At 36.4% G+C, this 21,226-nt stretch overlaps 1 protein-coding gene across 1 annotated transcript in view; it reads left to right on the forward strand.

The window, feature by feature from the left end:
- Positions 1-17,933, forward strand: part of ECHDC1 (ethylmalonyl-CoA decarboxylase 1) — a 58,633-nt gene extending 40,700 nt beyond the window's left edge. Inside the window, exon 6 of the mRNA XM_020987002.2 lies at positions 16,946-17,933. Coding sequence (XP_020842661.1) covers positions 16,946-17,354 — 409 coding nt within the window. The 3' untranslated portion in view covers positions 17,355-17,933. The remainder of the gene's footprint in view (positions 1-16,945) is intronic.
- The last annotated feature ends 3,293 nt before the right edge of the window (positions 17,934-21,226 follow it).

Raw genomic sequence — 21,226 nt, forward strand, 5'->3', positions numbered from 1 at the left:
CAAGGGCAGCTAGCTCTACCTAGTTTTCTGACCAAAAAATGGCTACTCAGACTTGTTCATTTGCAAAGACTGGGTCTTCAAGGCCAATTAACAATGGCCAAGAAAAGCCATTTTCCTTGGCTGAAAAGCCAAGAAAAAAATCCCTTCTCTACATTTCTGAAAAGTGGTTGGGGAATTTGAGGTCTTGTGGCCAAGGAAGAGGCTTCTATGGGAGATGTAGAAGGAACTGTCACAGTCACCTGTACCACCTATAAAGTCTTTGTTATATAAGAGGCCAACCTCTCACTATCTTTCCTGATAATGAGGGATTGAGCTCAGGTGTGGAAGACAGGAAACTAAGCAGATAAAGATGGTCCTTGGGCCGAACTGGTTGACTGCAATAGTCAAGATATGAAGTCTTAAATTGTGAGTTAATTTCTAAATTTGACACTGTCTGTAATCATCAACTTAGGATGGACTTCAAGATTTTGAGGGCACATTAACAGTTCTATAAGGAATTTAAGCATTTAGACTGATATATACATAGCAGCATTTTATCTCTTAAGCTTTAGATACTTTAATTGTCTAAGATCCTTTTTAATAATTTATTTTTAAAATGGTCATAATTATCTACAGGACAGCTGTTTTTCCACAGTAATTCCACCATTAAATTTGTAGGTAAATTGATCCTTTCAAGACAGCTATTTCAGCAATGTAGAACTTAATAATATATCATTTTCTTTGTGCTTGAAGTTTATGTTACTGACTTTAACTCAGAGAAGATGTTTACAAATTCTTCAGCATACTTTTTATGTGAAGCCTCTTACTAACTTTATTTTCGTGAATGTTGTACTTAATGAAGAGTATTAAAGGTATGTGGTGATAATGTGCAAGAGCTGAGCTGACATTGACAAAGGCAGAAAGGTGACAGGGGTTCTTTAGTAAAAAAAAGATCTGTTTGAACTTTGTCAAATTCCCATAAATAGAATATAACAACTGATTTTGATGATAAAAGATTAGCTGTTAGAACAAAAATATGAAGTTTTATCTACCATTTTAGAAAATGTATTGGAGGTAGAAATATTAGGAGGGGAAAATGCAGCTCATATGTCAGGGTGTAGCATTTCAAAGAAAGGAATAAGGTAGATTCTGGAAACCTAGAGCCTGAGGAGCTTGAATTAATTGTACAAAAATTCCAAGTGTCATGAAAAACAGATGGTTTGTGAGCATTTGGAAAGGAAAGCAAAGACTGTTACAAGCTAGCATATTCCTTAAGAATACTAACCTCATTTCCTTTTGTCAGGAATACAAGATTGATAGTTCAGGGTAATGCTGAAGATATGGTAAATCAGAACTTCATGAAAGCATTTGACAAAAGTCATAATAGTATTTTTATGGACCTCTCATGAAGATTTAAGAGCTAGATGACAGCAGGATTAGGTAAATTTTTAACTGATCAAAAACCTCTACTTAAACAGTGTTAATTAACCAGTACAAACTTACTATTCCTTTTCACTGCGATGTGCAATCTCTCCATACATCCCATTCTATCCCCACTATATTCTACCAAGTCATCACCCATGCTCTGGCTACATTCTCCTGCCTTCCTGATATCAACACCTTAGTAAAGGGGTTCAATCTGATTCTTTTGTTCCCTTGTCTTCCTACTCACTCACACTTTACCAGATGTCAATCCTTGATTGCACTCTCCCATCCACCTCCTTTCCTCCTACTCACATGCTACTGAATGGAGCTAGAGGAAGTCTCACAACTATGCTGACTGCTTGTACTACACATTTCTGATCTGATCTCAGTTGAGCCCTTACTGCCCTCCCTTCCTCCTTTCAATCTCCCTCTTTCAGACAAAAAACAAAGTTAGGGGTTGCAAGGTAGAGGGAAAGATGGAATGATAAAGCATCAGATAAAGGAATTTCAGAGTTCACAAACATGGAGGAGGAGCACTTGTGAGCGATGGCAGTTTTAAGGATATGACCATTTCTTTGTATAGCTGAGGTAAGACTGGAGGTATAATCATCAGAATTGTATAGATTTGAGGAACTGGTTAGATTGAGGGAATATCAGTATGTATGTTCAAGTTCCCTAGTATGACGGCAGGAGTTGAAATGGAGAGATACAATGAACCAGGCGCCTAACTCATTAAGGAAGGAAGGAGAATATCGTGGGGGAGTTGCTAGATAATAGCCTCCAGAATCTTGAGTGAGTGTATATCTGGATTGAATGAATCCCAAAGGAGGACATGTTTCTGACTGGTAATAGAAAGTCTGCAAGTGGCAGTGAGGAGCAAATTGTGGCCACCACAATTCGTAAGTTGGAAGTTATAAGTAAAAGTGCAACCAGTATGCAAAGGGTGGCCAAGGATGCAGTATTAACAGAAAATAAAAGGTTTAATATAAAAGCAAGTTTGTTAATTATAGAGCAGTCATTACAGAGAGAATAGTTAAAGGGTCACATAGATTTGGAGTGGGACATTCGCAGGATGAGAGTAAGGGAATTAGCAATGGTAGATGGTTTTTGTATTGACATCCAGGGGTTTGGAATCACTAGGCTGGGGACAGATGTATGCTAACCATTACAAAATGAGTTCAGGCAAAGGTTGGTGGCTGGAGAGAGGTCTGTTAAGTGAGGCAGGTAATTAGACAGTTCAAGGTCTTTTCCTCTAAGCCTGGTCTTGTAGCAAGTGGTGATCTTGTGTCTTGTGAGGAGGCCCACCTGGGGAAGTGTAGACAGGAATCAGGAGCTGGTAGTTTGAGGTAGGTCTGTTCCGTGGGAGGATTTCCAGAACACTGCAGAAGTCCCTGCAGCATTTACTGAGGCCAAGAGCCAAGTGGCCTGTATCCAGGGATGATATAGATCTCCCTTAGGAAGGCTTTGTAGCAAAGACATGAGGCAGGTGGCCTGCAGCAGAGATCCTTGGGAAGACTCATTTAATTAAACAGTCTGGAATAGAGGTATATTTAATGATATAAGATAGATATTCTGAGAAAATGTATCATTTTAACATGGAATCTAAGATTACAGTGTTATATAAATATATCCTCAAATTTTAGTTTTTAGTCCTATAACAGATGTTCTGTAGATTCAGTTTTTTCTCCTAAATGAAATACTTTACATTAATCTGAAAGTTAACATGGCATAGTAAAAAGAATGTCAGAGCTAGTTAGACATTAGAAATCCTAACCTAAGTTCAATCCTGGCTCTGTCTGCTGTTTAATAACTCGATGTCATTAACCTTGTTAAGCTTTGATTTCCTTCTCTGTAAAATGAAGATGATAATACTATGCCCTATTTATCTTCCAGGGTTTTTTATTTTATGAAGCAATGTATGTGGTTTTTTAAATTATAAAACATTATTAAAATGTATACAGTGGTAATTATATTTTTATTTCTAATTCCAAGTATAGTACATTGAATATTAAGCACCAGGAAGTGCTTAATAACTGTTTATTGAATGAATACCTGTGAAATTTCATCTTGTCAATTTTGACCTAATACTCTAATCTGTTAAAAATATTTTGGGAACATGATTCTGTCATTTAGCATATTCTTTTTTTTTCTGCCAAGTTTTGTGTCAGCTGCAGATCTGATTAAGGCATAGTGGCATGTGTTCAGTATAGTCATCCAAATTGTTGGTAAAAATGTCAAGTACAAGGCCAACTTTATATTGACATCGATTGAGATTTGAAATCGGGAGATGTGTTTACCATTGTCATGGAAGATGCCCTGTATAAAACTCAAAGATAGATTCCCCATTAATGGCAGGTTCTTCAAATATTCCTACTTGGAGAGGACATTGTACCTATAGAGTACTTAGTACTATATTTTTTATGATTATTGCACTTGCCCTCCATTAATTATGCCTTTTGTAATGTTATAGTAATTAAAATCCAGAGGACTACAAACTATGAGTCAAGAAAATGACTATTAAGACACTTATTAATTTTGCTTTAATTTTTTTCTTTAAAATATATTAATTACATGCAATTAGTCTGTTGACTGCATAGTTATATTCTAGAAGTATGTGTATACGTATACTTCTTCTTAATATGAAGTACAGCATTTACACACACAAAAACATGATAAAGATAGAGTGTTTAGGTTGTTTTGTTTTGTGCTTTAAATCTAGTATAGAGAACTCCCCAGAAGGAAACTTCTGTAATTTATACTTTCAGTATTCCCTGGGGACTATGTGTAATAAAGTAACTCATCCAGGGTAATACAGCCAGTTTGTGTCAGAGGAAGGCCTGAATCTAGGTCTTCTTGCCCCCAAGGCTATCCCTATATCTACTATGCCATGCTGTCTCATAAAAAATATTAAACCTTTTAAAGTTTGTGACTTAATTCCTAAGGCCCTACTGAGTTCTCTGAAGATTTCCTCTGCTTCTTTTATCCTTAGCAACAGCCATTATTTTTATTGTAGGGTTTATAAATTGCCTAGTTCCATCTGATCTTCTAAATCTGATATATTGGCTCAGTCTTTAAGGCTGACTCCCAAATGCATACACATGTGTACATATGTACAATGTACACATACTGGCCATTTCCAAACCATGCTACCTACACACTCTGGCCATCTTACTCAGTTCTTTCTTACAGGAACCTGGCTGTGTCCCTTGGACCCTGGGTTCTGACAGGTGAGATTTAAGCTTTATACTGCATGAAACCAGGCCTCCACATCACTTTCTGGCCCTTTCCAAAACCATGCTGCCACATGTGTTCCCCTAATCCTCTACCCTTTATGTGTTCAGTCTTCCCCTATTAGAATGTAAGCATCTTGATGGCAGGGATTATCTTACTTCTATTGTATTCCCAGTGCTTAGCACATATATAATAAAGCATTCAAGAATGTTTATTTTTTTCATTTATTTATTCATATGTTTGCGTGTGTCTGTATATTGTATATGTCTGTATAAAGATGTATCTGCTGCAAAAGAACACCAGAAAGGTTTTCATCTGTAGCATTTTGGCATCTTTTTCAGGCATATGTGCTGGCTTCTTTTTTAGTGTTTAACATGTCTTCCTTGGAGTACAATCTTGATTTAATGCTGAAAAGCAGTTAACTTGATTGGCACACTTATCTATTCTGTGCCATCCTATTTCATTAGTAATAGAGTTGTGAGATAAATTAATTATATGTGGGATGTAACTAATGTTACAAGCCAAAAAGAACAGGGAGTTAGAACATTTTATATTTTACCAGATACACACAAACACCAGTTGATGATAACTTATTGGATAGATGTATCAGATTCAGGGTGGATCAGACCTGGCATATCAGTATGTTTATTGAATTGGGTTATGCTGAGTCATCATTTTCAGTGTAAAATATTCTACGAGAAAATTAGTTTTTAGGAAGAAAAGTTGATGCACGTACTTTTGAAACTCATATGATTTATATGAATTGAAAACTTGTATCCCCTAGCTGCTCAGAATCTTGTCCATCACACACAACAGACTTCTGTTTATATGGAAAAATTCAAGTGACTGAAACATAAAAATGTGACTAATTTGCAATAATTTGTTTCCCTTTTTTTTTCAGTCATACCTATTTTAGCATACTCAGGATGTCATGCAACTGATGACAAAGTTAGCCCTTGTGGTAGAAATATAGTTTATGTCATAATTTGACTTGTATATTCTAAATTAATTATCAATGAAAAAATGGCAAGATTCTTTTGTAGTTTTGAAATTACTTAAATTTTGTAATCAGTGTTTTTTTTTTCAACTTTCAATGAGATACATTTTTTAAAATATTAGCCAGTTTCTACAAACACTAAGTTACTGGCAGAAGGCAAAGGCTCACCTATTAAAGACGTTTATTTAAGCTTTTTTAAGAATGTGATTTCTGAGGCTGGTATCCAACTCAGGAGACTTAGAAGGTATTTACATTCATGTATGTTTGGGGGTGGTGGAGGAGGTGGAGAGGAATAAACATAAAAATAAATAAATATATATGTGAATTATTTGAAGAGGGAGAAAGGAAGAGAAATCAAGGAGGACTTCCTGTAGGAGGTGGCACATAAACTGAGTCTTGAAGGAAACCAAGAATCCCAGGAGGCTGAGATGTAGAATGCATTCCAGATATAGAATATAGCACTTTTTTAAGGCACAGAGTTTGGGAGATAGAAAGGTGGGTTGGAGACAGCAAAGTCCAGTTAAAAGAGTGCTAGATTGGGCATTACAGACCAGAGTTCAAATGACCTGGTGTAAGAAATGTAACTTCTATGGGTCTTAGTTTCCTCATCTGTAAAATGACGATGCTGGCCTATATGACTTCTGAGATACCTTCTTGCTTTAAGTATTTTATGATTTTTGGTAGACCAATTTGACTGGAAATAGTGTGTAATAATGTGAATACTAGAAAAGTAGGTAGGCTGCAGTTGGATTGTGAAGGGCTTTACATGACAAGCCAAAGAATTTATATTTTATCCTTCATTGAATTTTTTGAGCAGATGAATGACATGGCCAGCCTTATGCTTCAGGAAGATTACTGTGACAGCTAGCTAGAGAACAGATTGACAGAATAAAGACTAGAAGCTGGGACTCAAAATGAGAGGTTAATGTTAGTTAAGGTGAGTAGTAATGAAGACGTAAACTACAGTAGTAGCCATTTAAGTGTAGAGAAAAGAATGGATAGGAAATATGTTGGGACTGTAAACTGACAAGACTTGTCAAATAGTTGGATAAAGAGGATGAAGAGGTAAGAGCCAAGGCTGACTTTGAGTTTGCACACCCAAGGGTAATAAAGAATAGGTGCTGCCCTCAGTGGAAATAGGGAAGTCTGGAGGAAAGGTAGGTGGAGTGAGGGGTGGGAGAGGTAGTGGAAGATATGGAATTCTGTAGTGGACATTTCAAGTTGGAGATGCCTGAGGGATAGCTAGCTGAAGGTTTCTGATAAACAGTTGTTGATATGGGACTAGAGTTCAAGAAAGAGATTAGAGGTAGATATATATATATATATAAGCCTAGGACAGAACATTGGGTGACACCCATGTTTAGGAGGCAGAACACGGATGATAATCCAGCAAAGGAGACTGAAAAGGATCAGTTAGGTAGGAGAAGAAAAAGGGGAAAACCCAGGTAGGAAAAACTGTCCAGGAAGATAGGGTGATCCAGAGTGTCAGATGCTGCATAAAGGTTGAGAATAATGGATGGGAAAATGTCATTGGATTTGGCACTTAAGAGATTGATGGTAATCTGGGAGAAACTGGTTTCGATTGTGTGGTGAATGAAAACTAATTGAGAGGAAAGGAAGTGAGGGCATCAAGCAGAGATAACTTTCTTCTAGGATTTTGCTTGTAAAAGGGATGACGGAGTATCTTGAGGGGACAGTAGGGTCAGATGAATTTTTTTTGTTAAAGATGTAACAGACCTGGGTATATTCATAAATGAGGAAGGCAGTAGATAGACTGAAGATGAGGTAATAATGGAGGGAGCAAGCTCTTGGCTGGAGAAGACAATATCAAGGACACAAATAGAGGAGTTGCCCTTGGCAAGAAAGGCAACCTTCTTATTAGAGTCTAGAGCAAAAGAGGAGAAAACAGGAGACAGGAGAGAAGAAATGTGGGGGCTTCTGATGAATAACGGGGAGAAGAAGAAGTACACCATAGATAGTATCTTTTCTCCGCAAAGTAGGGAGTATGCCTTCTCAGTTAAGAGGGAGCAGGAAGGAGATGGGAGACTTGAGGTTTGCAGCAGCCACAGGAGGGGAGTGCAGTAATCAAGAAAATAAAAGGATTGCTCTGCAGCATTTGGGGGTATAGTTGAAATTAGATGACATACATTTTTAGTCAGTGGCATTCAGCACAGGAGTAAGAACACAGAAGGCAAATGGTGGAAGTAACCCAGGGCAGGATTTAACAAGGCATGCGCAGTAATGGAACACAAGGACAAGCAATTTAGGAATAGAGGACAGTGTACAAACTAGTTAACTATAGGGTCAAGATGACAAGGAGAAGTGGGGTCAGAGCAAGAGGTAGGATAAGGATGCAGAATGGGTTTAGGAGGAAGGAGGTACAAGGAGAGAAGGAAAGATAAGAGCATTTGGTTAGAGAAATTTCAGAGTTCTAGGATCATGGAGATATAGAGGCTTATGTTGAGGCCAGTATGTGTGGCTGAGGTAGAATTAAAGTGCAGGTTGTGAAAGTTGAGGAGGTTGATGAACTAGAACTTCTGAATGTTTAATGGGAAGTAGAAGGTGCTGCTTTATTTATGCTTCAGTTACTTCCCAGCTATTTGGGAAATTTCACCTTGAAGACTTGGTGTGAAATACTGAGGTCATGCTATGGTTGCAAAATGCATTAAATTAGGCTTGAAAATGAGCAACCTTTCAGCACCCTTTCACCACCACAACCACCCAAACAAAACTAAAAATATCTCATAAATCTTCACTAATAATTAATCACAATTCTTCTGCTAGGATGAGATGGAACCTTGAGAAGATATGGAGCCTTATCAAGGTATTTGTGAGTAGGGAATTGTAGAAAAGGGTTTCTTTGTTGATTTTTTTGGAGGGGGAGATGCATTAGACCTTTATTTTGAAAATCTCTGCTTGTAGGATAGGAACATTTAGAAGAGAGAAAAGGAACCAGGAAACCACCTGGCTCATTACCAAAGCTCAATGAATCTCAGGTTTGAATGGGAACCCAGAGGTCTTGTAGTCCAAGCCACAGCTAAAGCCTGAACCCCTTTTGCAACAGTCAGCTTCTATGTGAAGTCCTTCAGTAAATGAGAACTAAGGTAGGCAGTGCAATGGATAGAGCTCTTGGCCTGGACACTTAATAGCTGTGTGGTCATGGACATCACTTAACTTCTGCCTGTTTCCTCAGCTGTAAAATGGAGATGATAATAATATCACTACCCCACAGGGTTGTTTTGAGGTTCAGATGAGATATTTGTTAAATACTTAGCACAGTGCCTTGTACATTATAGGCACTTTTAGTAAGTGCTTGTTCCTTTACTCCCTTCCAAGGCAACTCTTTCTGCTTCTGAACAGCTCTTATTGCTAGCAAATTTTCCCATTTATTTAGTTGAAGTCTTAAAATTCTGCCCATTGCTCTTAATTTTACCTTTTGGAGTCAAGCAAAATTAATCCTAAACCTTCTTCCATGTAACATCCTTTAAATTTTTTAAGATCTAAAATGCCTCCCCTAAGTTTTCTCTTCACCAGGTAGAATATTCCCAATTTCTTGAATATACGATGGGTGCTTAATTTCAATATTTAAGTTTTAGGTCACTTTTGTGGTCAAGTATGATTCTATTGATAGGGTTATTTCACAGGTTTTCCCCATATTAGTAGAAGTAGTAATGATATTGGTGACGGGCCACACAGCTGGACTTGGGCTTTATTCCACTCTGTGGGCCTGTATTTGGAGTATCTATGGGAAACAGATACTTTGTAGAATCTAAAAGACTACCCCCATCTGGGAAGCAACAGCTACTTTGTCTTGCCTTTGTCTTCATCTCTGTTTCACTTATTCCCATGTCATTTGGCAAATATGGCCATTTACCTCAGGAAGACTGTGTAGAAATTAAGAAAACCAGTAGATAATAGCACCATGATTATGAAATGCTTATTACATCAATATAATTAAACTTCTTCTTATGACCTTCCCTCTCCACTTCACTCCTTCCTCTCCCCAAATCTTCCCCAAATCCTTACCCACACTACCAGTCACTGTTGTATAGAATTAGGAGTCTACTATAAAGAAGGAAAGAATAGGACTACAGATTCTGTATGACATTAGGCAAATTACTTCTCTGAGTTTCAGTTTCTTCATACTTTGATTACAGGGATTAAAATCCCTTTACTCTCATTGAGTGGTAAACCTCTTTAAGGGCAGGAACTGTATTTATTTGTATTCCCAGCACTAAGCAGAATATTTTGTATACAGAATGTGCTTAATAAATGTTTCCTTCTAATTAACTTCTAATATTCTGTGGTCCTGCAGTTGGCTAGCTAGGTTTGAGACTGAGGGTAAGAGATTACCTTAGTCAAATAATGTATATTTATTCATATGTATACATTTATGTTTTACTAGCTTAAATTTAATTTCATTTTTAGAATTTTCACAATGTATAATTCCCTTGAAAATGGAGATACTAAAAAAAAAATAGAGATACTCTGGTTTGTCATTAAAACTAAGTTAGGAATCACAACTTGAAATAACCTAGAGCAACATTAAGTGATTACACTATGTCTCCATCTATTAAGAGAAATAAATCTGTATATATGAAGTGTTGATAGGTTTTGATGAATTTTTTCCCTCAGATTACTCTTTTTAAAATATTTGTTAATAATAACTAGCATTAATATAGCATTTTACAGATATTATCTAATTTTAGCCTCACAACCTTAGTTGCTATTCCCCCATTTTAAAGATGAGGAACACTGAGAAGGCAAAAAGGTTAAGAAATGGCTCTCTAGGAAAGTGAGGTGAATACAGGGGCACATGTAGGATAATGTAAATATGTATCAATAAAATGTACATATATATATATATATATATATATATATATATATATATATATATATATATATATATTTTAAGGGTTAAGTGACTTGCCCAGGGTCACACAGCTAGTAAGAAAATATATATTTTTAAAAGCAGTTATCTATTGTGCTCTTATACAGATCTTGACAAAGAGGTAGTACAGTAACTATATAAAAGTATTAGAACTATTTGCTGGCCTGTAAGCCTGCATGTATGCAATGCCATCACCTAACACCACTTAGATTTTCAATAGCTTTAATTCAAGCCTAAAAACACTATAATCTTACCCCAAAGTACAAACATCATGGCTTTAGTTATAGTTTCAATAAGGTACTTACTTCTCATCCTTCACCACAGAGGTGGTTGAAATGTTCTCCTGTAATTAACCTATAAAAAGAATCACTTTATTTTGCATAAATGTCATCTTAAACTTTTCTCTCCCCCAGCATCAAGCAGTGCTATGTATACAGTATGCTGTCAAACACCTTCTTTTCCCTCTCCTCAAATCTCCAATTCTTTCAGGTCCCCTATACATCTTTCCCCCTCTCTCTCATCAGAGGATCTCAACTATATAAATATTTAGCTTTCCTTCTTCCCTCCTCCATCCCACTCTCCTGTTACTGAGATTTCCATTTCAACAAGTCTTGATGGTTCTACCTACCTGTAAGTAGTGGCACAGGCATAATAGAGGGTGTAAAATTATCTACCTTCAACGAACTTTCTTCCCGCAATATGACACAGTAGAATTAAACCACTGTTAATTCCAGAACTAGTTTATAGCTAGAAGATTCTTTTCACTTCTTAAAATAAGAGATTATGGTGTGTGTGTGTATAAACTATAGTTGTCACAGACATATTCAGATATTCTTAGTACAGTATATAAACTACCCCTCAGGTTAAAGTATCTGAGGTAAACTGTATCACTAACTGCCTTTTGGACATTCCAACTGGATATACATAGGCATCTCAAACTCAAGTTGTTTAATAAAACAGAACTCATTATCTTCCTCCCTGCTCCAAACCTTCTGCTTTTGCTGACTTTCCTCTTTTGCCTTCACCTCTTCCCACCAGCCTCCCCCATCTAATGTCAAACCTCAGTTTTCCCTCCATACTATCTTTCTACCCAGGTTAATAACAAGTTACCTAATTTTTGGTCTCCTTGCTTCTAGTCATTCCCCAGTACCATACCATCTTGAGAGCTGCCAGGCTAGTTTTCCTGTAGCACTGTCTACTCAAGCACCAGATGCTCCCAGTTACCTCTAGAATCACAAACAAATGCTGGGTTTGGCATTTAAGGCCCTTCACTAGTCTGGCTCCACTAGAATCGTTCTTTTCTTACACTTTGATCTCCTTGATACTCTCTATAATTCAAATAGACTTAATTCTGTTCCGTCACACAATAATCCAGTGCCTATCTTCATGACACTAAATTGCTGTTCCCCATACCTGAAATGTACTCTCATCTCCAACCCATAGAATCTCTGGCTTCATTCAGTGCTCAGGTCTAGAGCCACCTCCTACATGAGGCCTACCCTGATGGCTCAGTGACCTACTCCTTACAGTCAAAAATTATCTTGTATTTTCTTTATATATTTATTTAATATGTCAGTGTTCTTTCCCTGCAATAGAATGCAAGCTATTTGAGGGCAGGGATTGTTTTGTTTTTATCTTTGTATTGCCTAGTACAGAGTGCCTGGCGCACATAGTAATAAATGTTTTTATTTTTTGGTTTTGTTTTTTGCTAGGCAGTGGGGTTAAGTGACTTGCCCAGGGTCACACAGCTAGTAAGTGTTATGTGTCTAAGGCCGGATTTGAACTCAGGTCCTCCCGAATCCAGGGCTGGTGCTCCATCCACTGTGCCACCTAGCTGCGCTATAATAAATGTTTATTAAAATGAATGAATGCATCTGAATTGTCTTTCTAGGCAGTACAGTAAGACAATGAGAAATACCCCTTTCCCTTGTATCAGCAAATCATGACTTTATGATTTTTATAGGATTTATAACACATCTAAGTTCCAAAAGGCATTGAGGGGGCTTATAAAAAATAAATGTGAAATATGTGAAATATGACAAGGGTAAAAGGACCCCTTAAAGGAGCAGAAGGAATAGCTGTTACCAGGCATGTGAGATGTGACAATTCCTATAGGTAGGTATTGGATTTGGCTTTGTTTCCAGCAACTAACCACTCCCCTGCCCCCCCAAAAGCAGTAAAAAAGTCACCACTTGACCCCCTCCCACCCAAAAAAAACTGTCCATAATTTATTATAAATGCTGCAAGTTGGAAAGAGGACTGGACCAGGAGTTAGAATGTTTAGGGTCAGGTCTAGCTCTTATGCTTACAAGGTTCTATGACCTTGGGCAAAGCATGTTACCTCCCTTGGTTTCAGTTTCCTCATCTGTAAAATAAGAGAATTGGACTGGGTGATCTGCATGGTTTCTTCCATCTCTTACATTCAATTATTCCACAATAAGACATTTCTAATATAGCAAAGAGTTCAATCTCTTCAATGAGTTTTACAAAAGACAAAGAAATGCTATTCAAAATGGATGCTTCTTGTTCTGTTTCTCTTTATTTTCTGATTATGCCTTTGAACATTTGCTTATGTAACATCTAGACATTTTTAAATTAAAAATTCAGTTTCCTTATTCCTTAATATCCAGTTTTAAAAAATGAACAGTCATCCCAGTTTTTAGAGTCAAGCTATTCATAAAAATCATCAATGCAATTACGCTCTGTTAAAAGACTTAATTTTGTTGTTGTTCAGTCATTTCAGTTGTGTCTGACTCTTCATGACCCCATTTGGGGTTTTCTTGGCAAAGATACTAGACTGGTTTGCCATTTCTTTCTTCAGCTCATTTTATAGATGAGGAAACTGAGGCAAACAGGGTTAAGTAACTTGCCTAGGGTTGTACAGCTAGTAAATGTCTGAGGCCAGATTTGATCTAATGTCAAGCCTTAAGCAGTTGTTTCTAGGGGACAGATATTCAAGTTGTCTAGACAAACATTTTATTTTCTTTTACGTTATTTCATCTCTGTACTGAGGTTTCAGTTCAAAAAAGGAGCCCATCTTGCAAAAATGAGGGAAAAAATAGTTAAAACAATGAATATTGCCTCTATGTTGTGAGAGCCTTGAACTACTGTGGTCATGACTCCTTGCCCTACAATTTAAAAAATGTAACTTTTACTATGAATTAATAATAATCACATGTAGCTTTTCCTAATTGACCTCTCTCTATGTATTTCTTTCCATAGTCATCAACTGCAGACCAAGCTATAGTGGTGCAAGGACAGATTTAATGTATTAGATATCATGTTCAAGACTATTGTGCCTAGCTCTACATTTGCATTACATAAGGATGCCATATTATGTAAGGATAATCTTTTACTTAAATGATTGAGAACAGTAAGCTCACTATTAAAAAAACAAAATGCTCTCATTACTAATCCTGGGGGAAAAAAATAGATACTACCTTAGCCTCTTATTACCATTATTATTTAATACAATTTTTTTACCAACCATTATTGTAGATTATATAACTTATTTTTACACAAGAGCAATATATCCCTTCATCTTTTTGAATAAGAAGCATGACAACATTCTGGAAAGAGGAAGTTTTAGGAGACAAGAAAGGGAAAAATTAAATTTGAAGTGATGTTATTTAATAGCTGTTTTTCTCTGTGAATAGTAGTTTAACACTGAAGTCTCCCTTTTAGGCATTCACAGCTGTTTAAGACAAAGTTTCTATTCCCTCTGGGTGGCTGAATACACTATTGTAAGTTCTCTGTTGGAAGATTTTGTTTGGTTAAATGGAAAACTAAGGAAGAAAGGGTTGTTTGTTTTTGGTGGTGATGGGACTAAAGCACCGATTGATTAGGAGTTAGAAAAACTAACTCAAGTTGATTTCAGGAAACCTAATGCTTTTCTATCCTTAAAGATTCTCATTTCATTTTCCTTATATTTTTCTACAAGAAAACCTATTTCAAAGATATTTTAGGACAGTTTTGAGCAGAATGAGATCCTCATATATTTACCAAGTTTAGAGTTGTTTCTCAGTTCTTCTGAGTGACTGCTAATTTAGTGTCTCAGGAAGGCTAGCATCCTTTCTTTGTTTTCTCAATTCACTTGATCGATTAACCAGAGAGGTATAGATTACAACCATGATGGTGAGAAATAGCTGAGGATACCTTTCTCCTCTTAGCCAGTTTGGTCTCCATATCTCACAATACTACCACCCTAACTCCAGCTCTCATCACTTCTCACCTGGGCTATTGCAATAGCTGCCTAACTGGTCTCCCTGCTTTAAGTCTCTCCCTTCTCCATGTCATCCTCCATCCAGCTACCAAATTGATACAAGTCTCATTATCAGTCCCGTGTTCAAGAAGCTTGAGTGGCTCTCAGCTGCCTCTGGGATAAAATGTAAATGTTTGGCATTTTAAGCCTTTCACAAACTTGCTGCATTCTGTCTTTCCAGGATGATTATACTCTACTTCCCCTGGCCTGCTTACTCTTTCCTGCATAGAAGACATTCTGTTACTCAGCTTTGTGCATTTGTACCTCCTACAAAAGGTCTTTCCTTATATCCCTACTTTTTTGGACGCTGCCCCATACTTTTAATTTAGTTTGAATATATCCCTTATTTACTTATCTGTGAATGTCTTGTTCTCCTGCTTCCCTTACCCACACTCCATAACTACAACAGAATATGAGCTTCCTGCAGGCAGGAATTGTCTCACTTTTGCATTTGGATCACCAGCAGTTTATAATAGGTGCTTGATAAATGCTTAATGACTGAACTGGAAGAAAAACAAAGTAACCAAAAAAATAGGGATGTTTGCCAACATTTTTAGTTATCTGTTTTCGTTATTGACAGTGGAAACACTGTATCTGAATTCTGCCACCTCAGTAAATGGAAAATAGGATGATAAAATCAAAACAGCAGACCTGACAAGGACACATCAAAGAAATCAGTGCCAGAGTCTCTACAATTTCAAAGACAAATAAAGATTGAATTTTAAAATATTTTAGGATGGAAAGTTGCTACCAAAGAATTAAAAAAAAAAAACATTAATTTCCCCAAAAAGGGCTACCCAAAAAAACACTAACAGCTACCAACCCACATGCCTGCCTTTCCCATTTCTGCAAAAACTTTAATGATAACCAAAATGCATGTCTCAAGGCTTTCTTTGAAAATTAAAAAGGGAGAGGCAAACCTTTGCAGACAATTTTCTATAGACCATGTTTTCTTAATCATAAAATATAATGAAAAATGTAGTGAATTTAAAAATCCCAGTTTTCCTGACTCCCTTTAAGTCCTCTGACTTTCAAGTCCTTCTGGCTTTTCTCTGACAAGGTGTTTCTTTGTACTATGGTACAATCATAAGATTCACTGATAGAACCACAGTTCTGATTTACAATATCAGTCAAGATGTGTGCTGCTGAGATGGAGGGTGTACTGGGTGCAGAATCAAAATTGAAGATAGGCTCCCTGTAGATGGTGGGGTCTCCAAATGTTCCTATTTATTAAACAGATACCAAGACACTACAGGGTTTGAGATTCATAATCACTCAAGATCAGCCTAGTGAAGAAACTTGAGGGGGTAGAGAGTACATATTTTGCCCTACTATTAAATACATTTCCTCAGGTAAGTCTATTTGAATGAATTAATCCAATTATAGCTTCCTCAGATTAATCTGAAGTAGAGATTCTTGGTGGGGATCAGCTGTTTCAGCAAAGATAGGTCAATAATACTTGGAGAAAATTGTTTATGGAAATAAATTCATAGTGGAAAAGGGGGTATAACAGGCTCATTTAGTCAGCCTGTTTTTTTCTCAGTGCTCCTGAGACAATTCTTGGCATGCCCTTTCTTTCTTTCCTTCTCCCTCAGTGATTTCAAATTTTAGAAATATTTTTAAATGGCTCCTTGTCAAAATGTGATTTACCCCTGCTCTAGGGGTTATTCCATCATTGTGAATGTAGAGATGGAAGAAGTAAGATCTATCCTGTCTTAAGTTTTTTTGTGTTCCGACTAGTAGTACTGCTAGTTTTCTCTTCTTATATATCATATACTTAATATTCCTTGTGTAATCTAAACAAAACATTTATAAAGTTATTCTACATTTCTCCATTATACTCTTAAAACTAAATGAAAATAACGCAACAATCACAAAAGTTTATCATTTAAAAAAAAATTAGACTATTTTTTAAAATGCGGCACTACTTTCAATGGGACTGTGCTATTAGGATGAAGTACTGAATCGAATCCATAGCTAATGAAGACAGATTTAATAATTTTGGATTCTTTTCTTAACTTACCTATAATGCAAAAATATTTGATTTTCACTTTTCAGTATGTGTCAGAGGTAGTATTTAAAGTAACACATTAAAAAAAATTTTTTTTAAAAATAAACACATTTAGGTTACACATTTAACTTTTTTTTTTGTCTTCTATAGGGTAATGACTCCATCAAGTGAGATCAGATTTGTCCATAAAGAAATGGGCATAATACCAAGTTGGGGTGGAGCTGCTCGACTGATTGAAATTATTGGCAGTAGACAAACCCTCAAAGTATTAGGTGGAGCTCTCAAACTGGATTCTACAGTAGCCCTGAAAATAGGAATAGCTGATGAGATTCTGCAATCTTCTGATGAAGATCAGTCTTTAGAAGAAGCACAGAGATGGCTACAACAATTTATCAGTGGTCCACCAGAAGTAATTAGAGCTTTGAAGACTGTAGTTTCTTCAGGAAAAGAACTTGCTTTAGAAGAGGCATTAGAGACTGAAAGAGATGTTTTAAGCACACTTTGGGGTGGACCTGCTAATTTGGAGGCTATTGCTAGAAAAATGAAATTTAACAAGTAGTCTGTAAAGAACATGATACTTTGCAAACACTTCCAACTGCAAAAATGTTTAAAAAACAGAAGCATAATATATTGTATTAAATATAAATAAGCCTTAGCAATTTTTCTGTTGGAAATGGGAATTATGAATTTGTTACTTTAATCTGTTTAAAAGTATATTTTAAATCAGAATTATGCTGTTGTCCTGAAAACTGTCAAAAATTGTTTTATTTTTCATTTAACAACTAAGATCAGAAGACTAAAGACTATTTTTCATTCTTTTCTTATCCACCAATATTATGGACCCTCAAGAGAACACATTTCTTTCTTCTTAGAACTAAGGTAGGGTGGGTATGGCTGCCAAATATTGTGTGTGGGTGTGGGGATATATGTGTGTGGGGGGGTGGGGGGTATGTGTGTGTATGTGTATATATATACACACCCACCCACACATACATACTGGCAAATTAAATTGTTAGTTTTGCTGTTTTTCTTTGTTACAAAGGATAGTTAGATGACATGGGCATATTGACTAATGACTAGTGTAAAAGAAACAAGGGACATTAATAAAATAAAATTTTTAGAAATCTGTACAAATCAATTTAAATTGTCCTGCAGATCTTTACAACTGAGTATTGATACTAATTTGACCAGCTTCTAAACTGTAGTTAACTATGTTGTGTTATCATTAGTAAGGAAAGAATAGGCTGACTAAAACAGTAAGATTTGGGGAAATGGCCATCTTCAAATAATTGTAATATATAAGAACTGGGAAATGACCTGTCTCATTCTTAAAATGCCTTTGGGAACAACAGAATGGGTACTTAATGAATATTCATTGGATTACTAGAGCCATAAAACTCTCACAAGCAAAGGATTGCCGTACTGCAAGGCACATTTTTCTCTTGACATTTGGGAGATTTAGTTTATAAGCCAGTAACCTATAAGCATGAATCACTGGGTTAACTGGTAGTTTGATACAGTTTGAATATTCCTGTTGTTTACATTTGTCATGTTTGGAATCGGAGAACATTGTCAGGTTCCCATTTTTGTGACGCCTAATATCTTAAAATTTAACTTGGCTAAGGACAGTACTTAGGTACTGTACAGCTCTAATACTTAACATGCCATCTAAAAGAACTATCTCTACGGGACATGTTTAAGGTAGAAAAAATATGTGCTAACTATCAGTATAAAAGGTTGACTTTCCTGCTATATATACATCACAAGACAAATGAGAAGTGGTCAGGAACCCCTTTAACCACTAGTGCCATAAGTGGAATTAAGCAATGCTTAATTAAGTACCACTAATAAGCCTGAGATAGCAGGGAAAAAGAAAAAAATTAAGTAGGGTATGGTACCACATAGTAAAATATGACCAGAAAATTGAAAAATAAGTCCCGATTAATTTATCCAAGTTAAATAAACTTGGAATAAAACCTAAGTAAAATTGGAAAAAAGTTCTTGAAACTTAATGAGAGATGATCTGATGTCAGGTTTATTCTGGAAAATATTTAAAAGGTATGTCAAAATCAAAACACAACCAAACTCTTACCTCTTTATTTTATTTTTTGGCTAAGCAATGGGGTTAAGTTACTTGCCCAGGGTCACACAGCTAGTGTTATGTGTCTGAGGCTGGATTTGAACTCAGGTTCTCCTGACTCCAGAGCCTGTGCTCTATCCACTGCGCCACCTAACTGCCCTCAAACTCTTACCTCTTGATAGAACTTGAAAATGTCAGTAATGACCAAAGCACTGTAAGATCATAAAATACCTTTTGATTTGTTAAAGATCAAATTTTATTCAGCATAAACAAACAAAAAGAAATCGGTACAAAAACAGCAGCATTGTGTAACATAGGAAACTGAATTTTAGAATTAGAAAGAATTCAAATCCCACTTTAGAAATTATCTGTGACTTAAGTAACCCTGCACAAGTCTCTTAACCATTTTGTGCCTCAATTTCAATCTGGAAAATGAGGAGGCTACACTGTGGTCTTTAAGGTCTCTTCTAAGTCTGTATCTATGATCCAGTGATTAACAAAAAAAAAAAAATTCTCTCCAAGTATGTAGATTCCTCCAACCTACTGAAAGATAAAATGCTAATTTCACAGTGGTAGAACATTTTTGCATATTGGTATTATTAATGTCTATTCAGTTAAGACTATACCACATTACCTACAGGGCTAAAAACTTTAGCCTTCATATAAGAGAATCAAGGAAAAATCTTAACAGAAAGTATGCTGGAAGGAAACTCAGGATCATTTAGTCCAAACCATAAATGAATATAGTACCTATATGCTACAATATGTCCCAACAAGTTTTCATGCACTCAAAAATGGAGAATGGGTTCTGACAGCCTCTAGAGAAGTTTGGAAGTTCTCACTAACTTGAATTGTAACCTGCCTTGCCTGCAATTTCTACCCAGCATTCCTTGTATACTCTCCCTAGAGCCAAATAAACCAAGACTAATCCCACCTTCTTAAGGCTGCCTTTCAAAAACTTAGTGATATTCCTTATCTTATTCCCCACTAAGTCTTTTTTTTTTTAACCTACTCCAGAGTAGATTCCCCAAATCCTTCAACTAGTACTTGCAGGCATGGCACAGCTTTGAGGTTCCTCATCATCCTCTGAACTTGCTTCCAGTTGTCAATTTCCATTCTAAAATATGACACCCAGAAATGAACTCCATTTAGCCTGTTCAGCAGATTACAATAGGACTACAACTTCTTCCATTCCAAACCTAGTTTTCCATTAATGTTTTCCATTAATGCAAAGTAAACCAAGTTTTTTGGCTGTCATTTCAAACTTGATTGCTTAAACTCAGTCAATAATCTCCCTTGGTCTTTTTTTATAAAATAAACTCTTGCCTAGCCACATCTTTCTATACTGTAGTTATTTTAAAATACATGTTAAGATTTTAACTTTTATTCCTGTTCAGTTTTTTGGTTTTAGTTTTGGGCTCACCATCCTAATTTGTCCAGACCTTTTTAGATCTTGATTTATTATCCAGTATTTTAGCTATCTCCCTTAGTTTTGTCATCCACAAAAAAAGAATATGGGAAGGGAATAATGATTTATAGTATCTATTCTATGAGAGACTGAGCCAAGTGTCTATAAATATTTCATCTGATCCTCAGAACAACCATGAGAGATAGGTGCAATTATCTCCATTTTATAGTTGAGGAAACTGAGGCAAACAGGTGACTTGCCCAGGTTCACACTGCTAATGTCTTAGGTGGGATTTGAACTCAGGTCTTCTTGACTCCACAGCCAGTGATTATTCACTGTGCCACCACCTGCTTCCAATATAAAGGCAGTACCTATCCTTTTATCCACATAATTTATAAAAATGTTGAACAAAATGAGGGCAAAGGGAGAAAGATGTCAGTGGTGCTTCAGGTAAAGATATTATGTTCCAGACTCTGTGCCTATAACAATTTCTGATCAGTTTTTAAGGTAGGATTTTGTACTATAAGCCACACCTTACACATCTCCATCTTATCCACAAAGCTATTATGAGAAACACGGACAAATGTCTTGCTGGCATCCAAATATTCCATGCCTATCAGGTTTATCAAACCTCCACTCTAGTAAACCTGCAAGGAGTGCTGATAGGTCTGTAATTACTTTCGCCAGCATCAATTCATTCCAGATAGGACCTGCCAGACCTTCTAAAAAGTGATCAAGGCAGGCAGGTCCATTCCAAATCAAATCTTAAAGGAGATGGAATAGTGAAGGGGTATGGAACCTGTGGCCTGCTACATCCTTGGGTGCAGCCTTTTGTCTGAGACCAAGTTTTACAGAACAAATCTTTTTATCACAGGGATTTGTTCTGTGAAGTCTGGATTCAGTCAAAGGGCTGCATTTGGGGACTTAGAGGGCCACATGTGAC

Source organism: Phascolarctos cinereus, unplaced genomic scaffold, assembly GCF_003287225.1.
Source record: "Phascolarctos cinereus isolate Bilbo 61053 unplaced genomic scaffold, phaCin_HiC Scaffold_5;HRSCAF=322, whole genome shotgun sequence".
Classification (NCBI taxonomy): domain Eukaryota; kingdom Metazoa; phylum Chordata; class Mammalia; order Diprotodontia; family Phascolarctidae; genus Phascolarctos; species Phascolarctos cinereus.